This window comes from Schistocerca serialis, chromosome 11 (assembly GCF_023864345.2).
Source record: "Schistocerca serialis cubense isolate TAMUIC-IGC-003099 chromosome 11, iqSchSeri2.2, whole genome shotgun sequence".
NCBI classification, from domain to species: domain Eukaryota; kingdom Metazoa; phylum Arthropoda; class Insecta; order Orthoptera; family Acrididae; genus Schistocerca; species Schistocerca serialis.
This window is the reverse complement of record NC_064648.1, coordinates 76808072-76830914: the sequence shown is the minus strand read 5'-3', so window position 1 is coordinate 76830914 and position 22843 is coordinate 76808072. Positions and strand designations below refer to the sequence as shown.

The following is a 22843-nucleotide window of genomic DNA, read 5'->3' as shown; positions in this document are numbered from 1 at the left end:
AAGACAAACGACTACGCGAATTTACACTATTCAGGTACTAAAACGCGATGCTACAACTCTCAAATACTATAATACGTCCGAAATTTATGAATTAAACAATGCAAGTACCAGAAACACGCAAAGAAATTAAGAATTAAACTATGTAACAAATGAGTGAGCTAGGAGTATACGACTTGCTGCTGCAGCTGCTTATCCAACGACGGCAGGGAGCACACTGTGACCAACCGACACTGGCCGTTCTAAACAAAAACAGAAGACAAACGACTACGCGAATTTACACTATTCAGGTACTAAAACGCGATGCTACAACTCTCAAATACTATAATACGCCCGAAATTTATGAATAAACAATGCAAGTACCAGAAACACGCAAAGAAATTAAGAATTAAACTATGTAACAAATGAGTGAGCTAGGAGTATACGACTTGCTGCTGCAGCTGCTTATCCAACAACGGCAGGGAGCACACTGACTGTGACCAACCGACACTGGCCGTTCTAAACAAAAACAGAAGACAAACGACTACGCGAATTTACACTATTCAGGTACTAAAACGCGATGCTACAACTCTCAAATACTATAATACGCCCGAAATTTATGAATTAAACAATGCAAGTACCAGAAACACGCAAAGAAATTAAGAATTAAACTATGTAACAAATGAGTGAGCTAGGAGTATACGACTTGCTGCTGCAGCTGCTTATCCAACGACGGCAGGGAGCACACTGACTGACCAACCGACACTGGCCGTTCTAAACAAAAACAGAAGACAAACGACTACGCGAATTTACACTATTCAGGTACTAAAACGCGATGCTACAACTCTCAAATACTATAATACGTCCGAAATTTATGAATTAAACAATGCAAGTACCAGAAACACGCAAAGAAATTAAGAATTAAACTATGTAACAAATGAGTGAGCTAGGAGTATACGACTTGCTGCTGCAGCTGCTTATCCAACGACGGCAGGGAGCACACTGTGACCAACCGACACTGGCCGTTCTAAACAAAAACAGAAGACAAACGACTACGCGAATTTACACTATTCAGGTACTAAAACGCGATGCTACAACTCTCAAATACTATAATACGTCCGAAATTTATGAATTAAACAATGCAAGTACCAGAAACACGCAAAGAAATTAAGAATTAAACTATGTAACAAATGAGTGAGCTAGGAGTATACGACTTGCTGCTGCAGCTGCTTATCCAACGACGGCAGGGAGCACACTGTGACCAACCGACACTGGCCGTTCTAAACAAAAACAGAAGGCAAACGACTACGCGAATTTACACTATTCAGGTACTAAAACGCGATGCTACAACTCTCAAATACTATAATACGCCCGAAATTTATGAATTAAACAATGCAAGTACCAGAAACACGCAAAGAAATTAAGAATTAAACTATGTAACAAATGAGTGAGCTAGGAGTATACGACTTGCTGCTGCAGCTGCTTATCCAACGACGGCAGGGAGCACACTGACTGTGACCAACCGACACTGGCCGTTCTAAACAAAAACAGAAGACAAACGACTACGCGAATTTACACTATTCAGGTACTAAAACGCGATGCTACAACTCTCAAATACTATAATACGTCCGAAATTTATGAATTAAACAATGCAAGTACCAGAAACACGCAAAGAAATTAAGAATTAAACTATGTAACAAATGAGTGAGCTAGGAGTATACGACTTGCTGCTGCAGCTGCTTATCCAACGACGGCAGGGAGCACACTGTGACCAACCGACACTGGCCGTTCTAAACAAAAACAGAAGACAAACGACTACGCGAATTTACACTATTCAGGTACTAAAACGCGATGCTACAACTCTCAAATACTATAATACGTCCGAAATTTATGAATTAAACAATGCAAGTACCAGAAACACGCAAAGAAATTAAGAATTAAACTATGTAACAAATGAGTGAGCTAGGAGTATACGACTTGCTGCTGCAGCTGCTTATCCAACGACGGCAGGGAGCACACTGTGACCAACCGACACTGGCCGTTCTAAACAAAAACAGAACGCAAACGACTACGCGAATTTACACTATTCAGGTACTAAAACGCGATGCTACAACTCTCAAATACTATAATACGCCCGAAATTTATGAATTAAACAATACAAGTACCAGAAACACGCAAAGAAATTAAGAATTAAACTATGTAACAAATGAGTGAGCTAGGAGTATACGACTTGCTGCTGCAGCTGCTTATCCAACGACGGCAGGGAGCACACTGACTGTGACCAACCGACACTGGCCGTTCTAAACAAAAACAGAAGACAAACGACTACGCGAATTTACACTATTCAGGTACTAAAACGCGATGCTACAACTCTCAAATACTATAATACGTCCGAAATTTATGAATTAAACAATGCAAGTACCAGAAACACGCAAAGAAATTAAGAATTAAACTATGTAACAAATGAGTGAGCTAGGAGTATACGACTTGCTGCTGCAGCTGCTTATCCAACGACGGCAGGGAGCACACTGTGACCAACCGACACTGGCCGTTCTAAACAAAAACAGAAGACAAACGACTACGCGAATTTACACTATTCAGGTACTAAAACGCGATGCTACAACTCTCAAATACTATAATACGCCCGAAATTTATGAATAAACAATGCAAGTACCAGAAACACGCAAAGAAATTAAGAATTAAACTATTTAACAAATGAGTGAGCTAGGAGTATACGACTTGCTGCTGCAGCTGCTTATCCAACAACGGCAGGGAGCACACTGACTGTGACCAACCGACACTGGCCGTTCTAAACAAAAACAGAAGACAAACGACTACGCGAATTTACACTATTCAGGTACTAAAACGCGATGCTACAACTCTCAAATACTATAATACGCCCGAAATTTATGAATTAAACAATGCAAGTACCAGAAACACGCAAAGAAATTAAGAATTAAACTATGTAACAAATGAGTGAGCTAGGAGTATACGACTTGCTGCTGCAGCTGCTTATCCAACGACGGCAGGGAGCACACTGACTGACCAACCGACACTGGCCGTTCTAAACAAAAACAGAAGACAAACGACTACGCGAATTTACACTATTCAGGTACTAAAACGCGATGCTACAACTCTCAAATACTATAATACGTCCTAAATTTATGAATTAAACAATGCAAGTACCAGAAACACGCAAAGAAATTAAGAATTAAACTATGTAACAAATGAGTGAGCTAGGAGTATACGACTTGCTGCTGCAGCTGCTTATCCAACGACGGCAGGGAGCACACTGACTGTGACCAACCGACACTGGCCGTTCTAAACAAAAACAGAAGACAAACGACTACGAGAATTTACACTATTCAGGTACTAAAACGCGATGCTACAACTCTCAAATACTATAATACGTCCGAAATTTATGAATTAAACAATGCAAGTACCAGAAACACGCAAAGAAATTAAGAATTAAACTATGTAACAAATGAGTGAGCTAGGAGTATAAGACTTGCTGCTGCAGCTGCTTATCCAACGACGGCAGGGAGCACACTGTGACCAACCGACACTGGCCGTTCTAAACAAAAACAGAAGACAAACGACTACGCGAATTTACACTATTCAGGTACTAAAACGCGATGCTACAACTCTCAAATACTATAATACGCCCGAAATTTATGAATTGAACAATGCAAGTACCAGAAACACGCAAAGAAATTAAGAATTAAACTATGTAACAAATGAGTGAGCTAGGAGTATACGACTTGCTGCTGCAGCTGCTTATCCAACGACGGCAGGGAGCACACTGACTGTGACCAACCGACACTGGCCGTTCTAAACAAAAACAGAAGACAAACGACTACGCGAATTTACACTATTCAGGTACTAAAACGCGATGCTACAACTCTCAAATACTATAATACGCCCGAAATTTATGAATTAAACAATACAAGTACCAGAAACACGCAAAGAAATTAAGAATTAAACTATGTAACAAATGAGTGAGCTAGGAGTATACGACTTGCTGCTGCAGCTGCTTATCCAACGACGGCAGGGAGCACACTGACTGTGACCAACCGACACTGGCCGTTCTAAACAAAAACAGAAGACAAACGACTACGCGAATTTACACTATTCAGGTACTAAAACGCGATGCTACAACTCTCAAATACTATAATACGTCCGAAATTTATGAATTAAACAATGCAAGTACCAGAAACACGCAAAGAAATTAAGAATTAAACTATGTAACAAATGAGTGAGCTAGGAGTATACGACTTGCTGCTGCAGCTGCTTATCCAACGACGGCAGGGAGCACACTGACTGACCAACCGACACTGGCCGTTCTAAACAAAAACAGAAGACAAACGACTACGCGAATTTACACTATTCAGGTACTAAAACGCGATGCTACAACTCTCAAATACTATAATACGTCCGAAATTTATGAATTAAACAATGCAAGTACCAGAAACACGCAAAGAAATTAAGAATTAAACTATGTAACAAATGAGTGAGCTAGGAGTATACGACTTGCTGCTGCAGCTGCTTATCCAACGACGGCAGGGAGCACACTGTGACCAACCGACACTGGCCGTTCTAAACAAAAACAGAAGACAAACGACTACGCGAATTTACACTATTCAGGTACTAAAACGCGATGCTACAACTCTCAAATACTATAATACGCCCGAAATTTATGAATTAAACAATGCAAGTACCAGAAACACGCAAAGAAATTAAGAATTAAACTATGTAACAAATGAGTGAGCTAGGAGTATACGACTTGCTGCTGCAGCTGCTTATCCAACGACGGCAGGGAGCACACTGTGACCAACCGACACTGGCCGTTCTAAACAAAAACAGAAGGCAAACGACTACGCGAATTTACACTATTCAGGTACTAAAACGCGATGCTACAACTCTCAAATACTATAATACGCCCGAAATTTATGAATTAAACAATGCAAGTACCAGAAACACGCAAAGAAATTAAGAATTAAACTATGTAACAAATGAGTGAGCTAGGAGTATACGACTTGCTGCTGCAGCTGCTTATCCAACGACGGCAGGGAGCACACTGACTGTGACCAACCGACACTGGCCGTTCTAAACAAAAACAGAAGACAAACGACTACGCGAATTTACACTATTCAGGTACTAAAACGCGATGCTACAACTCAAATACTATAATACGCCCGAAATTTATGAATTAAACAATACAAGTACCAGAAACACGCGAAGAAATTAAGAATTAAACTATGTAACAAATGAGTGAGCTAGGAGTATACGACTTGCTGCTGCAGCTGCTTATCCAACGACGGCAGGGAGCACACTGACTGTGACCAACCGACACTGGCCGTTCTAAACAAAAACAGAAGACAAACGACTACGCGAATTTACACTATTCAGGTACTAAAACGCGATGCTACAACTCTCAAATACTATAATACGTCCGAAATTTATGAATTAAACAATGCAAGTACCAGAAACACGCAAAGAAATTAAGAATTAAACTATGTAACAAATGAGTGAGCTAGGAGTATACGACTTGCTGCTGCAGCTGCTTATCCAACGACGGCAGGGAGCACACTGACCAACCGACACTGGCCGTTCTAAACAAAAACAGAAGACAAACGACTACGCGAATTTACACTATTCAGGTACTAAAACGCGATGCTACAACTCTCAAATACTATAATACGCCCGAAATTTATGAATTAAACAATGCAAGTACCAGAAACACGCAAAGAAATTAAGAATTAAACTATGTAACAAATGAGTGAGCTAGGAGTATACGACTTGCTGCTGCAGCTGCTTATCCAACGACGGCAGGTAGCACACTGACTGTGACAACCGACACTGGCCGTTCTAAACAAAAACAGAAGACAAACGACTACGCGAATTTACACTATTCAGGTACTAAAACGCGATGCTACAACTCTCAAATACTATAATACGCCCGAAATTTATGAATTAAACAATACAAGTACCACAAACACGCAAAGAAATTAAGAATTAAACTATGTAACAAATGAGTGAGCTAGGAGTATACGACTTGCTGCTGCAGCTGCTTATCCAACGACGGCAGGGAGCACACTGACTGTGACCAACCGACACTGGCCGTTCTAAACAAAAACAGAAGACAAACGACTACGCGAATTTACACTATTCAGGTACTAAAACGCGATGCTACAACTCTCAAATACTATAATACGTCCGAAATTTATGAATTAAACAATGCAAGTACCAGAAACACGCAAAGAAATTAAGAATTAAACTATGTAACAAATGAGTGAGCTAGGAGTATACGACTTGCTGCTGCAGCTGCTTATCCAACGACGGCAGGGAGCACACTGTGACCAACCGACACTGGCCGTTCTAAACAAAAACAGAAGACAAACGACTACGCGAATTTACACTATTCAGGTACTAAAACGCGATGCTACAACTCTCAAATACTATAATACGTCCGAAATTTATGAATTAAACAATGCAAGTACCAGAAACACGCAAAGAAATTAAGAATTAAACTATGTAACAAATGAGTGAGCTAGGAGTATACGACTTGCTGCTGCAGCTGCTTATCCAACGACGGCAGGGAGCACACTGACTGTGACCAACCGACACTGGCTGTTCAAAACAAAAACAGTAGACAAACGACTACGCGAATTTACACTATTCAGGTACTAAAACGCGATGCTACAACTCTCAAATACTATAATACGTCCGAAATTTATGAATTAAACAATGCAAGTACCAGAAACACGCAAAGAAATTAAGAATTAAACTATGTAACAAATGAGTGAGCTAGGAGTATATGACTTGCTGCTGCAGCTGCTTATCCAACGACGGCAGGGAGCACACTGACTGTGACCAACCGACACTGGCCGTTCTAAACAAAAACAGAAGACAAACGACTACGCGAATTTACACTATTCAGGTACTAAAACGCGATGCTACAACTCTCAAATACTATAATACGTCCGAAATTTATGAATTAAACAATGCAAGTACCAGAAACACGCAAAGAAATTAAGAATTAAACTATGTAACAAATGAGTGAGCTAGGAGTATATGACTTGCTGCTGCAGCTGCTTATCCAACGACGGCAGGGAGCACACTGACTGTGACCAACCGACACTGGCCGTTCTAAACAAAAACAGAAGACAAACGACTACGCGAATTTACACTATTCAGGTACTAAAACGCGATGCTACAACTCTCAAATACTATAATACGTCCGAAATTTATGAATTAAACAATGCAAGTACCAGAAACACGCAAAGAAATTAAGAATTAAACTATGTAACAAATGAGTGAGCTAGGAGTATACGACTTGCTGCTCAGCTGCTTATCCAACGACGGCAGGGAGCACACTGACTGTGACCAACCGACACTGGCCGTTCTAAACAAAAACAGAAGACAAACGACTACGCGAATTTACACTATTCAGGTACTAAAACGCGATGCTACAACTCTCAAATACTATAATATGTCCGAAATTTATGAATTAAACAATGCAAGTACCAGAAACACGCAAAGAAATTAAGAATTAAACTATGTAACAAATGAGTGAGCTAGGAGTATATGACTTCCTGCTGCAGCTGCTTATCCAACGACGGCAGGGAGCACACTGACTGTGACCAACCGACACTGGCCGTTCTAAACAAAAACAGAAGACAAACGACTACGCGAATTTACACTATTCAGGTACTAAAACGCGATGCTACAACTCTCAAATACTATAATACGCCCGAAATTTATGAATTAAACAATGCAAGTACCAGAAACACGCAAAGAAATTAAGAATTAAACTATGTAACAAATGAGTGAGCTAGGAGTATATGACTTGCTGCTGCAGCTGCTTATCCAACGACGGCAGGGAGCACACTGACTGTGACCAACCGACACTGGCCGTTCTAAACAAAAACAGAAGACAAACGACTACGCGAATTTACACTATTCAGGTACTAAAACGCGATGCTACAACTCTCAAATACTATAATACGTCCGAAATTTATGAATTAAACAATGCAAGTACCAGAAACACGCAAAGAAATTAAGAATTAAACTATGTAACAAATGAGTGAGCTAGGAGTATACGACTTGCTGCTGCAGCTGCTTATCCAACGACGGCAGGGAGCACACTGACTGTGACCAACCGACACTGGCTGTTCAAAACAAAAACAGTAGACAAACGACTACGCGAATTTACACTATTCAGGTACTAAAACGCGATGCTACAACTCTCAAATACTATAATACGTCCGAAATTTATGAATTAAACAATGCAAGTACCAGAAACACGCAAAGAAATTAAGAATTAAACTATGTAACAAATGAGTGAGCTAGGAGTATACGACTTGCTGCTGCAGCTGCTTATCCAACGACGGCAGGGAGCACACTGACTGTGACCAACCGACACTGGCCGTTCTAAACAAAAACAGAAGACAAACGACTACGCGAATTTACACTATTCAGGTACTAAAACGCGATGCTACAACTCTCAAATACTATAATACGTCCGAAATTTATGAATTAAACAATGCAAGTACCAGAAACACGCAAAGAAATTAAGAATTAAACTATGTAACAAATGAGTGAGCTAGGAGTATATGACTTGCTGCTGCAGCTGCTTATCCAACGACGGCAGGGAGCACACTGACTGTGACCAACCGACACTGGCCGTTCTAAACAAAAACAGAAGACAAACGACTACGCGAATTTACACTATTCAGGTACTAAAACGCGATGCTACAACTCTCAAATACTATAATACGTCCGAAATTTATGAATTAAACAATGCAAGTACCAGAAACACGCAAAGAAATTAAGAATTAAACTATGTAACAAATGAGTGAGCTAGGAGTATACGACTTGCTGCTCAGCTGCTTATCCAACGACGGCAGGGAGCACACTGACTGTGACCAACCGACACTGGCCGTTCTAAACAAAAACAGAAGACAAACGACTACGCGAATTTACACTATTCAGGTACTAAAACGCGATGCTACAACTCTCAAATACTATAATACGTCCGAAATTTATGAATTAAACAATGCAAGTACCAGAAACACGCAAAGAAATTAAGAATTAAACTATGTAACAAATGAGTGAGCTAGGAGTATACGACTTGCTGCTGCAGCTGCTTATCCAACGACGGCAGGGAGCACACTGACTGTGACCAACCGACACTGGCTGTTCAAAACAAAAACAGTAGACAAACGACTACGCGAATTTACACTATTCAGGTACTAAAACGCGATGCTACAACTCTCAAATACTATAATACGTCCGAAATTTATGAATTAAACAATGCAAGTACCAGAAACACGCAAAGAAATTAAGAATTAAACTATGTAACAAATGAGTGAGCTAGGAGTATATGACTTGCTGCTGCAGCTGCTTATCCAACGACGGCAGGGAGCACACTGACTGTGACCAACCGACACTGGCCGTTCTAAACAAAAACAGAAGACAAACGACTACGCGAATTTACACTATTCAGGTACTAAAACGCGATGCTACAACTCTCAAATACTATAATACGTCCGAAATTTATGAATTAAACAATGCAAGTACCAGAAACACGCAAAGAAATTAAGAATTAAACTATGTAACAAATGAGTGAGCTAGGAGTATATGACTTGCTGCTGCAGCTGCTTATCCAACGACGGCAGGGAGCACACTGACTGTGACCAACCGACACTGGCCGTTCTAAACAAAAACAGAAGACAAACGACTACGCGAATTTACACTATTCAGGTACTAAAACGCGATGCTACAACTCTCAAATACTATAATACGTCCGAAATTTATGAATTAAACAATGCAAGTACCAGAAACACGCAAAGAAATTAAGAATTAAACTATGTAACAAATGAGTGAGCTAGGAGTATATGACTTGCTGCTGCAGCTGCTTATCCAACGACGGCAGGGAGCACACTGACTGTGACCAACCGACACTGGCCGTTCTAAACAAAAACAGAAGACAAACGACTACGCGAATTTACACTATTCAGGTACTAAAACGCGATGCTACAACTCTCAAATACTATAATACGTCCGAAATTTATGAATTAAACAATGCAAGTACCAGAAACACGCAAAGAAATTAAGAATTAAACTATGTAACAAATGAGTGAGCTAGGAGTATATGACTTGCTGCTGCAGCTGCTTATCCAACGACGGCAGGGAGCACACTGACTGTGACCAACCGACACTGGCCGTTCTAAACAAAAACAGAAGACAAACGACTACGCGAATTTACACTATTCAGGTACTAAAACGCGATGCTACAACTCTCAAATACTATAATACGTCCGAAATTTATGAATTAAACAATGCAAGTACCAGAAACACGCAAAGAAATTAAGAATTAAACTATGTAACAAATGAGTGAGCTAGGAGTATATGACTTGCTGCTGCAGCTGCTTATCCAACGACGGCAGGGAGCACACTGACTGTGACCAACCGACACTGGCCGTTCTAAACAAAAACAGAAGACAAACGACTACGCGAATTTACACTATTCAGGTACTAAAACGCGATGCTACAACTCTCAAATACTATAATACGTCCGAAATTTATGAATTAAACAATGCAAGTACCAGAAACACGCAAAGAAATTAAGAATTAAACTATGTAACAAATGAGTGAGCTAGGAGTATACGACTTGCTGCTGCAGCTGCTTATCCAACGACGGCAGGGAGCACACTGACTGTGACCAACCGACACTGGCCGTTCTAAACAAAAACAGAAGACAAACGACTACGCGAATTTACACTATTCAGGTACTAAAACGCGATGCTACAACTCTCAAATACTATAATACGTCCGAAATTTATGAATTAAACAATGCAAGTACCAGAAACACGCAAAGAAATTAAGAATTAAACTATGTAACAAATGAGTGAGCTAGGAGTATATGACTTGCTGCTGCAGCTGCTTATCCAACGACGGCAGGGATCACACTGCGATCTGCAGTCGCCAGCACGCTGGCCACGTTTAGCCCGCTGCGACTTGGGGCTGTCTTATGGGGCTACCTGAAACCCTTGGTGTACACCAATCGGCCACAGACCCAGTGTGAGCTGCAGAACCATATTCGTGCTGCTAATGCCAACATATAGAAATGCTGGATGCTGAAACGAAACTTCGATTTCGACTCTCCAGATGCACTGAGGAGGGCGGATATAAAAAGGATATAAAAAGAAATGTAAAGAAAAGCGAATTAAACTGACATTTGCAATACTTTCTGCTTCATGATTTTTTTAAGGTCAGGAAGGCTCTGAGCACTATGGGACTCAACATCTAGAACCTAGAACTACTTAAACCTCACTAACCTAAGGACATCACACACACCCATGCCCGAGGCAGGATTCGAACCTGCGACCGCAGCAGTCCCGCGGTTCCGGACTGCAGCGCCAGAACCGCTAGACCACCGCGGCCGGCTGAGGTAAGGAAGTTCCTGCACCACATCCAGTACTACGAGGGTCATTCAGTACGTAATGCAAGACTCTTTTTTTTTCTGAAAGCACACTGCTTTTATCAATATTCCAGTACACCAATTATACGCAACTCTTTTCGCTACAAAAACTTATTTTTCAACATGATCTCTGTTCAGTATGACGCCGTTGCGTCACCTTAGTGGGACGGCCTGTAGGTCCACATAGCACCACTCTAATGGTCGACGTCAGAACCTACATCTTGCTTCATCACTAACCTCGCTATCATCCACGTACTGCTTCTCATGGAGTGTATCCATTATTGGACCAAACACGTAGAAGATGCGAGATCCAGGCTGTAGGGTGGACGAGCAAGAACAGTCCAATGAAGTTTTGGGAGCTCCTCTCTGGTACGCTGACTAGAGTGACACTTTGCTTATCATGGAGATAAAGGATTTCGTTTGAATTTTTGTTGCGATGACACTTTGCAGGAGTCACAAACGTGTGCGGCCGGCTGCCATGTGGGATATCGGACAGGTCTGCGTGACCTTTTTGCAATGATGACTGGCGCCTCGCCCAACGAATCATCGTGCTTTTGTTCAACGCCAGTTCTCCGTAGACATTCGGCAAGTGCCTACGAATATTTACGGTGCTCTGGTTTCCCACCAAAAGAAACTCAATGACAGCTCTGCTCTTACAGACGCCGTTTTTAATGTTACATATACTGCTGCCACCCACCGAAACTTCATGAAACCGCAGGGACTGAAGAGGGAATATTCCGTGACAAATTCTGCAATTTTTCAATCGAAACTGACCGAAAAAAACAGAATCCATTACTTACTGAACGCCTCTCGTATAAGCTGTCTTTCCAGTTGAAGTAATCAGTGGCTCTCATACGATCCTTTTGAATTTATTTACGCTCCTTGGCATTATTAAACAAATAGCGTTCATTTAACGAATCTATTTAACAAGCCAGGAGGTCATGTACTGCACGAGCTACACACTAGTGCGTACTCTCCCAGGATCATTTTGCCTTCAGCAAACGTGTTGATTCACTGAGAGTTGCCTGCGCGATCGACACTCATTTATTGAGCACAAGATTACTAGCAAGGATTTTGTACGAATTTTTCAGGTTGTAGGAGGTAAGTTTACATCAGGATATTCGCAGCAGGTTATCGTCACTGAGTTTCCATTCACTGTTATTCTATTATTCAACATTCTCGATCTTAGCGTGGACAAGTACTGAAGCCAGAAGCCAACGTAAGAAGAGCCGTATCTATGGGCGGGGAGGGGGGGGGGGACTGGGTTATTTGCCCAGGACGGCAATTTCAAGCGGCGCCAAATTCATATTATTGACGAAAAAATCTTGTTTTACGACTCGATTATTCATATGATTCTGAAACACCACGTCTCGATTATTCATATGGTTCAAATGGCTCTGAGCACTATGGGACTCAACTGCTGAGGTCATTAGTCCCCTAGAACTTAGAACTAGTTAAACCTACCTAACCTAAGGACATCACAAACATCCATGCCCGAGGCAGGATTCGAACCTGCGATCGTAGCGGTCTTGCGGTTCCAGACTGCAGCGCCTTTAACCGCACGGCCACTTCGGCCGGCGATTATTCATATGATTCTGAAACATATCCCTATTGATTTTCGAACATTCTAAGTTCATTTCTGAACGTATCATAAGTTGACTCAACGCGTGCATACAGTACGTGATGTCTCTGCTAGGGGAACCCGCGTTGCATCCAGAAGTTAATAACTTTCCCGCAGACAAAGGGGGATGGGGCTGTATGAGCCAGTCCCAATAAATGAGAACGGGTGAATACCAATCGCTGTTTTTTTTATGTGGTTGATTAGGTGTGCGAATGATAAGCCTTATTTTAACTTTCAGCGAATTCCATAGATTCAGACAATCAGAGTGGAAATAAGCGACTAACAGCAACATCAGGTAATGAAAATTACATATTATTTCCCCGATGTATCCAAGAAAATGAAATTCTGAGAGGAAATTTTTGTTAGATTGATACACTATTAACGGCCAGCGGTACAGTCTCCGATTAGCAGCAGCTTAATTCTATTCTCGGAATAGCGCGGAAAATGCTTTTCACGCACATGTAAAAAACGCCTAACCGGAGAATGGACGCGGGATAACTAAACAGGATACTGGCTGGGTTAGTGAAGTCAACTGGAGAACAATTTTTTTAAAATGGCAGGAATAGTTACAGAATTAGTGATGATAAGATTGCTTGTTAGAACGAGTAAGGAGAAAAAACGAGAACATCACACAAATTAGATGGAAGAATATGACGATCTCAAATTTATACAAAAATTTTGTACTACTACTCGATCTCATGCTTGAGAAATTGGAGCTTATGAACGAAAAGTGAAACTCCCAACATAAAATTTTTGCTTGTAGTAAGCCTAATAGGCATTTGATATGCGTACTTTGTGAGTAATATTCTGTCGTGTTATTTATATGAATAAGGTAGATAAGGCCGGCCGCGGTGGCCGTGCGGTTCTAGGCGCTTCAGTCTGGAACCGCGGGACTGCTACGGTCGCAGGTTCGAATCCTGCCTTGGGCATGGATGTGTGTGATATCTTTAGTTTAGTTAGGTTTAAGTAATTCTAAGTTCTAGGGGACTGACGACCTCAGATGTTAAGTCCCATAGTGCTCAGAACCATTTGAACCAAGGTAGATAAACATAACCATTTGTGACAAAACAGTCTCGTTTATTTGTCGAGTGTTACAACTGCTGCAATATTAAAAAGACGTATTTCGTTTTATCTAGCAGACACTGACAAAATAGACGTAATCAAATCGAGAAATCCTGCCAGTCTTGGGTACTACTCGTATTAACGGCTATTTCAGTATTAGGCAACACCATTTTAATTTTTCATGTAGCAAAACGTTTCACGAACTTTGATGACGTAATACACATATCAAAAAAGATTTTGCATCAGCCCGGTTCCCAGAACTCCTGAAGATAGACGTTGACTGTGGCTATTGTTTCACAGACACAGTCCCTCTGACTGTTCACAAATGTCACTAAACCCTCCAAAAGACGTAAACAACCATGCATGAGCAACGCCTATTAGACGGAAGGGGTCCGATAGCCGATAAAGTTACAGCCATTCCACCAGGAAGGAGGTACACGGCTCGTGTTGTCTGTAGTTCAACCACGCCTAGACGGCCAATACCACGGTTAGATCGCGTCCGCATTGTTACTTTGTACCAGGAAGGCAAGTGTCCAGGCGTCTCGGAGTGAACTAAAGCGATGTTGTTCGGACATGGAGGATGTACATACGAACTGTCGATGACATGCCTCGCTCAGGCCGCCCAAGGGCTGCTACTGCAGTGTATGACTTCTACCTACGGATTATGGCTCGGAGGAAAGCAACATCACCATATTGAATAATGCCCTTCGTGCAGCCACAGGACGTCGTGTTACGACTCAAACTGTGCGCAACAGGCGGCATGATGCGCAACTTCACTCCTGACGTCTATGGCGAGGTCCATCTTTGCAACCACAACACCATGCAGTGCGGCACGGATGGGCCCAACAACATGCCGAATGGACAGCTCAGTACTGGCGTCACGTTCTCTTCACCGATGAGTGTCGCATACGCCTTCAACCAGACAATAGCCAGAGACGTGTTTGGAGGCAGCCTGGTCAGGCTGAATGCCCTAGATACACTGTCCAGCGAGTGCAGCAAGGTGGAGGTTCCCTGCTGTTTTGGCGTGGCATTATGAGGGGCCGACGTACGCCGCTGGTGGTCATGGTATGCGCCCTAACGGCTGTACAATACTTCTATGCCATTCTCCGACCGATAGCGCAACCAAATCCGTAGCATATTGGCGAGGCATTCGTCTTCATGGACGTCAATTCGCGCCCCCATCGTGCACATCTTGTGAATGACTTCCTTCAGGATAACGACATGAACCCTATCGAACATGCCTGGGAAAGATTGAAAAGTGCTGTTTATGAACGATGTCACACACCAACCACTCTGAGGGATTTACGCCGAATCACCGTTGAGGAGTGGGACAATCTGGACCAAGTTTGCCTTCATAAACTTGTGGATAGTATGCCACGAGGAATACAGGCATGCATCAATGCAAGAGGACATGCTACTGGGTATTATAGGTATCGGTGTGTACAGCAATCGGGACCAGCTGTGGATAGTATGCCACGAGGAATACAGGCATGCATCAATGCAAGAGGACATGCTACTGGGTATTATAGGTATCGGTGTGTACAGCAATCGGGACCAGCACCTCTGAAGGTCTCGCTGTAGGGTGATACAACATGCAACGTATGGTTTTCATGAGCAATAAAAAGACAGAAATTACGTTTACCTTGATCTCTATTCCAATTTTCAGTACAGGTTCCGGAACTCTGCGAACCGAGGTGATGCAATTTTTTTTTTATATGTGTAAACTCTTTCGCAGAAAGGAAAGCACGCCGTGAAAGCTGTAGCAAGATAAGAGAGAAAAATGCTTGGACCTAAGGACTGATGAAATGTGTAGTGTCTTGCTTCTCTCTTGTCTTTATTGCGATGAAGTTGTGGCACTGCACTGTGGCACACTTCAGACGAAATAAGGTGTTTTACATTTCCCCGAATATATATGTTTTGTATATCATACTCTTCAGAAAGATGTGCGCTATTTTTGAAAATTCGATTTTTTTTAAATTTCGGGCGGTCTATCTCGAACTCTCGAGGGGGAGGTAACGTTAAATTAAATCTTTTGTGGGTAAATATTTATACATTGCAAGTGGACAAATTAAGGAGGGCAGTTTTCTGTAGGTAGTGTAACACGTTACAAATCACTTGGTACGAGGGGTAGCAACAGCTGTAACTATGCATTTCGAACGATGAAAACGGCAGCAGATGAGTCAAAATGGTTTACTAATCGCGACTAGTTTCATGATATTACAGTGCTGTCTTCAGGTAACAAACTGTTGACATTCTAGTAAAAAAGTCCTTAAAATCTTCGAATGGGTAAAGAAAAGAAGTCTTCAGACTTGCTGAACAAGATTTTGCACAATTGTCAAGAAAAAGACGACCAGTGGTATTGTAGAAAGGCATTTCCCAGACATACGTGATACGTATTCTCAGGAAAAACGGCCATCTCGGAGGCAGGTCTTTCTACGGTTGATTTCGGCACACCAACACAAGACTCAGAGCACATTTATTACTTTATCAATTTTTTTCCCGTAATAAATCACGTTCAGAAACAACAGCACCCTTCATAAATTCAGTAATAGAAGGAGAAACGACTTACACTACCCACCACTAATCCATACTGTACTACAGAAAGGAATGAGGTCTTTGACGTCATAGCCAGTAATGTAAAGAATTTTATACTAAATAAAATTAACATCAAACGCTGTCTGAAATCGTATCTGCTTGAGTTGTTAATAATCTTTGTGTGTGTGTGTGTGTGTGTGTGTGTGTGTGTGTGTGTGTGTGTGTGCTTGGGCACGTGCGTGTTGTTTTAGAGAGATGGGTGGGAGATGGACAATACAAAAAAAGTGTATTGAGACAGTTAAGAAGACAACCGCACAAATGGTCAGCAAGTTGTCTTGTTTCTCGGCGAGAACATGCACTACAGCTGCAAAAGTGACTCTCTCCACATCGTAGCGAGAGGTCGAAATTACAGTGCGCAGACCATGAAAGTAATTAAACTAAACTCTCACGAAAGGCGTTTTGTTACATTCCATGCAAGAAAGTATCCGTAAACTTCAGCTGGTGCGAGTAATGTGTTTTTCTCTGTTCATATCTCATCTCTAGTTCAAACTGACAACGTTTTCCTTACACATTAGCGTCTGCCTCCAGATTCAGTTTTAGGATCTGATAATTTGGAGGAGAGGTGCTTAACACCAGAAAGGCGTCAAAGTGATTAATTTCGAACATATTCCGTTTCTTATTGCCATTCCTCAAAGTCATCGTAAACGAGTTTCACAAAGCATGACATTAAATAAAACTATATGGAGATGTTCTAGATGTTCCGGTATGAATAGCAGCCTTCTAAGTATCACTTCAATGGATATTTTGCGTGCAGTTTGTCATACACGCTTCTGAAGATACGCTCCGTCCAGAGTAGTGATTGGATACTTGCCGGAGGCACAGGCTTCTTGTTGATGCCCATGGGGTACCAGATGTACTCAAAGACGGCCGGGAAGTTAGTCAGCAAGTAGTCGAATGGCTTGGTGAAGGTCAGGTCGTAAAATTTGAGCCATCCACCAGTACTGCCCCACTTGTAAACGGTGATCTCCATCTGCAACGACACCACAGAAAATCATCAGAGAACTGTTCACGAAAACTTCCTCAGAGCAGATCACTTGCAGACAATTTTGCAGGAAATGAAATGGGATCAAGTGCAAACATTTTCAGCTCTTTCAAAAGCACGCCAGATTGCGTACAGGGATAAAGCAAATAGTAGGTTTAAAGAAATTGTTGTATCAATCTCTAAGCGAAGAGAAAAGATTTCCATTTCGATTATACTTTCTTAAATCAAGGTAGGGAAAGGTGTCTACTATTGTGCAGTTTCCGTTGCCTGCAGACATTCATCAGAAAGGACATATGTAACAGATAATTCTCAGATATCCAGTCTAAGTTGGAAGGAAAACGTATTTCACTCTGTAAAGGAATATCTGCCAATCATTCAAAGCCTTTCGTCAGCTGACTTGAACATTCGTTTGCTGCTGAAGAGAAAAATCTATTGACAACGAACTACACTAGAAGGTGACTGATAGGGTTGCTTCACCGTGGTAAATACCTACGAGAAAGGGTAACAGACTGCTTCCTCATGTTATATTAAGATCCACATACGGTATTCATTGGGTCCAACAGGTATGTGTCAACTGGTATACAGAACGAAGCTAAGACAGAAATAAAATAGATGAACTAAAGTTAAGCAATATTGTACTATAGTAAAATAAATGTCATGTGAATAGGGCCTCCCGTCGGGTTCACCGTTCGCCGGGTGCAAGTCTTTCGATCTGATAGCACTTCGACGACTTGCGCGTCGATGGGGAAGAAATGATGATGTTTATCACAACACAAGAACCAGTCCCTGAGCTGAGAAAATCTCCGACCCTCCTGGGAATCGAACCCAGGCCTTTAGGATTGACATTCTGTCACGCTGACCACTCAGCTACTGGGGGCGGACTTTAGTGTAGTAATACGAAATTGAGCAATAGTGTGCAATAACGATACCAACATGATCTGCATTACAGACAAATATATCAATTTTGAGAATTCGTCTGTGAAAAAGTTTGCTTTGGGATTGAAAGTGTTCTCCAAACAAAATATTTAACTTACCATTAAAACATTCTCATGATCAGAATAAACAGAACACCTCGAACGACTAGAGAAAGGACATTCACATTCACAGTGAAACGTCCCCCTAGAAAAATTATTAAATTACTGTGCTGATAAACCTCTTACATTATTTGATTTTCAAACAGCTGAGCAAAACTGAACGTACTCAGAAATTTCTCTCTTTACTTATTCTGATCAACACTAAGCTGACACACAATATTTTTAGCGCAACGCAATCTGAATTTCAATAATCCCTACAAAAGAATGACCCTGACTAACATTAACCTATACCTTTCACAAATCATTTACCTCACAAAAATCTTCGTTACTCGAACTACTGCAATACAGCGAGCGCCACTACTGCCAGCTAAATAAAAGATTCAAACTACTGAAGGCACTAACTACTGATAGGCATAGTTAGCAAATGAAAGATTTTGATAGAGAACAAACAACGTATTTACCTTAATAGTGTTCAAAAGTCGTAAAATATATAGCAGTTCGTGACATCCATTCTTACAAATGTACTGTTTCTGATGGACACACGTCCAGATCATCGGCTCTCAAAAATTCGCGATCTCACTTCCCCACATCCACCACTGCTGGCGGCTCACATCCAACTGCGCAACGCTACGCGCTGTTAACAGCCAACTGCCCAACACTACAATAGCGACTATTGCAACAATGCCGACCACCCTCAGACTGCACGCAGCACAGTCAGTGATTTTCATACGTGGCGTTACCAATATAAAAACCTAAACAGCCTACTTACAACAGGACATATACATTAATTAATATGTCCTTCATAAATGATAAGCACTTCAGTCACCTCGGTTCAGCATGCATCCTTTTGCCTAGTAGCCACAGGGACTACGATGGGGCCTGATTCATTCTTCCATGCGTGATGGCATCGACACGCTTAACCCGCGAATGGCGTCCTGTGGTATAGGCATCACGCTTATTCACCTGGTTCCAAAGTTCATCTGTGGTGGTTGGCATTGGTTCACAGCACTGCCACCAAAAAGGCACGTGTTCGTGCAGCAGCGTGCGGTCATGCATTGTCATGCTGGAAAGCAGCATTTGGGGTGATGTGCACAAAGGGTATGGCTGCAGGCCGCGGGATGTCATTCACGTAGGTCACGCTGGCCACAGTGCCCTTGACACACTCCTGTCTCTACGTCTAATCAGACTTCCCTATATGACCCTAATCTGTGGCGAAAAGGTATTTACTCCACAGAATAATATAAAACCGAGAGAAGTAGATGAAGTTATAACCGAATCCCCACTGCTCAGTACTTTAGCAATGACGATTAGACACAAAGTTCGGTTAATTTTACATGTTTTTGTTACGTAAACTAATTTTTAATAAACAGTAGTTAGTGGGAAATTGGGAAAAAAGGTTTTCAAAGTATGTCATTAATGAAAATAAGCGACGGTCGTCAATTCCTCACCACAACACGAATAATTAAATAGAAACTGAACTTTATACACGTGAGCAGTCTTGCATAAGAATCAGTTACAGTACGATTGTCTATTGGCTGTGGATAGAAACTTTTGTTACGTTACCCACCGTAATACTGACTGTTGTAATTGTATCAACAGGAAGATTGTGTGAATTTGCTCACGGGTAAGGACTGTTGTAAATTGTGCCACAAGGTATAAATTAGAAACTATGCTTTGACAGTGATATTCAGTGTCCAAATTAAGTAAAGTTTTACTAGAAATTTTTGATTATGAAAGTTACTCTATTTTCAGCAAATGAATTAATAATGGCTTTTGCATCATTCCATTTCTGACATTAGTCATACTACAGCCAAAGATTTCATTATTACATAATTGTCCAAAAGTTTTGATAATCTAATAAATTGTGTTAACTTCGGTTTCAGTTCATTTTCTGACTATCTCGGTTCGTACAAAGGGATACGATGGGTACTATGATACTTGGATAACGACGTATGAAAATTATTTATGTGACAATATGCACGAAAACAGTGTTATTTAAGCAATAGAGTTCCAAGTACGCTGGTCAGCCTGTTACACTTCTAGTTATAAAAAGTGTTGGTCTACTTCACTTTATGATGCCGTTGGTTTGTCGAGCGGCTTCATTCAGCGGTAAAATAGGGCACAGGTTGATCTTCTTCTCATACCATAGCCAATAACAAGGGCCCACAGTACTCTTGATGTTATGCGAATTACTCTTGCTGCATTTGTGCTGTGCCCAATAAATGCCATACACATAGCTTGCCCATATTAAACATCCGCCAAAACAACCATTTCAGTTTTCACTGCTCCGCACTTGGGAAACAGACTTTTCGCCTTCGCACTTTTGCATAGCCACACCGGCGAATACACACAACCGACGACACCAATCGTCTCCTCGCAACTCCCAACTTCTGCTTCTTTTTGGCGCGCTCGCACGCCCAGCGATAATGCATTTACAATTTATTACGCTCTTTGACAGTAGCTTTTCCCTGACTAGGCCAGCGTGTCTACTTACAAAATGTTAACATTCCATGCGTATTATGTTTCTTAAATAACAAAGAGCATTTGCAACTTGACAACATATTTACAAGAATAATATGCAGCACAGCTAATGATACAAACATAGGAAAACACGTAGAAAACGTATGACCACACAGAGAGTTGTGGTGTTATACCCCAGACATGCACAAAATGTGGTTTGTGGTTGTGCCCAACAGCACGCCACACCATAAGGCCTCGAACTGGGGCTGTATGCCTCGTCCGATTGCAGTCACTGTGACGCCGCTCCCCCTGTGTATGGTGAACCAAAATGAGGGCATCGTATGGAAGCAAACAGAACCTGCATTCGGCGGAAAACACTATATGATGCTATTCCTATCCGCAGTGGCGCCTTTCCATACACCATTGCTGTCTAGCATGTTTATACACGTTCGTCAATGGCAGGTGGAGAAGTGGACGACGCGCAAGTGTAACCCGTGCCGTAACAAAACAAACGGCGACGGACTGTCACCCCTGACAGTGTGCGGTGTGTTACACTGTTGCGGCACAGCCGAAGAGCACACAGATCTGTCCTGGAATGCCATTTGGATGACGCGTCTATCTTCTCAGGGAGTTGGCTGGATTGTGTGACCTGGCCCATCTCGTCGTGGTCTGCACACACCCGTTGCACTGCCGAAACACTTGGTCCCACAAGAACAGCAATTTCCCCGATGGACGCATCACATTCTCTCATGCCAGTAATACACCCTCTTTCAAACTCACTCATTTGACGGTACACTACGCGCATGAGCCTCTCAGCCATCCTGCACGTCTGCTCGAGTCGCACTGACCCATTATCTTCGGTTTGCAGCGACAACGAGAGCCACAGGCGCATGTTACCGGTAGGTGGTGTTGCGCCGTGACGTCGAAGATGACCTCGAACCCCCGGGCCGACATTGTTAAAATGCTTACCACTTCTGCAAAAAAATGGTTCAAATGGCTCTGAGCACTATGGGACTTACATCTTAGGTCATCAGTCCCCTAGAACTTAGAACTACTTAGACCTAACTAAGGACATCACACACATCCATACCCGAGGCAGGGTTCGAACCTGCGACCGTAGTGGTCGCGCGGTTCCAGACTGTAGCGCCTAGAACCGCTCGGCCACACCGACCAGCCCGCTTCTGCAGAACGTACTAATGTACATGTGCTGTGAATATGAAACGTTGTATCTCCAGTCGTCTAAGGTATTCTGTTTTATTTCTGAACATGGATGTAAATTATGTTGCTCATGTAACATTTCTAATATGTCGCTTTTAATTTTAAATACGTTTTCTCCTTTCCTTGGTATCTTATTTTTTGTTTTCTACGAAATACTTCGGATATTATTATTACAGGACTTTTACAACGTCTTGGAAATACATACTCTTCACCGGTTAGAGATTGCATTGTTAAGTACACTACTGGCCATTAAAATTATTGCACCACGAAGATGACGTGCCACAGACGCGAGATTTAACCGACAGGAAGAAGTTCCTGTGATAGGCAAATGATTAGCTTTTCAAAGCATTTACACAAGGTTGGCGCCGGTGGCGACACCTACAACGTGCTGACATGAGGAAAGTTTCCAA

At 41.9% G+C, this 22843-nt stretch overlaps 1 protein-coding gene across 1 annotated transcript in view; it reads right to left on the bottom strand.

Annotated features, from left to right (window-relative positions):
* The window catches only part of LOC126426927 (uncharacterized), a 163063-nt gene that overhangs the window by 90756 nt on the left and 49464 nt on the right, over positions 1-22843 (bottom strand). Inside the window, exon 3 of the mRNA XM_050089034.1 lies at positions 17551-17709. Coding sequence (XP_049944991.1) covers positions 17551-17709 — 159 coding nt within the window. The remainder of the gene's footprint in view (positions 1-17550; positions 17710-22843) is intronic.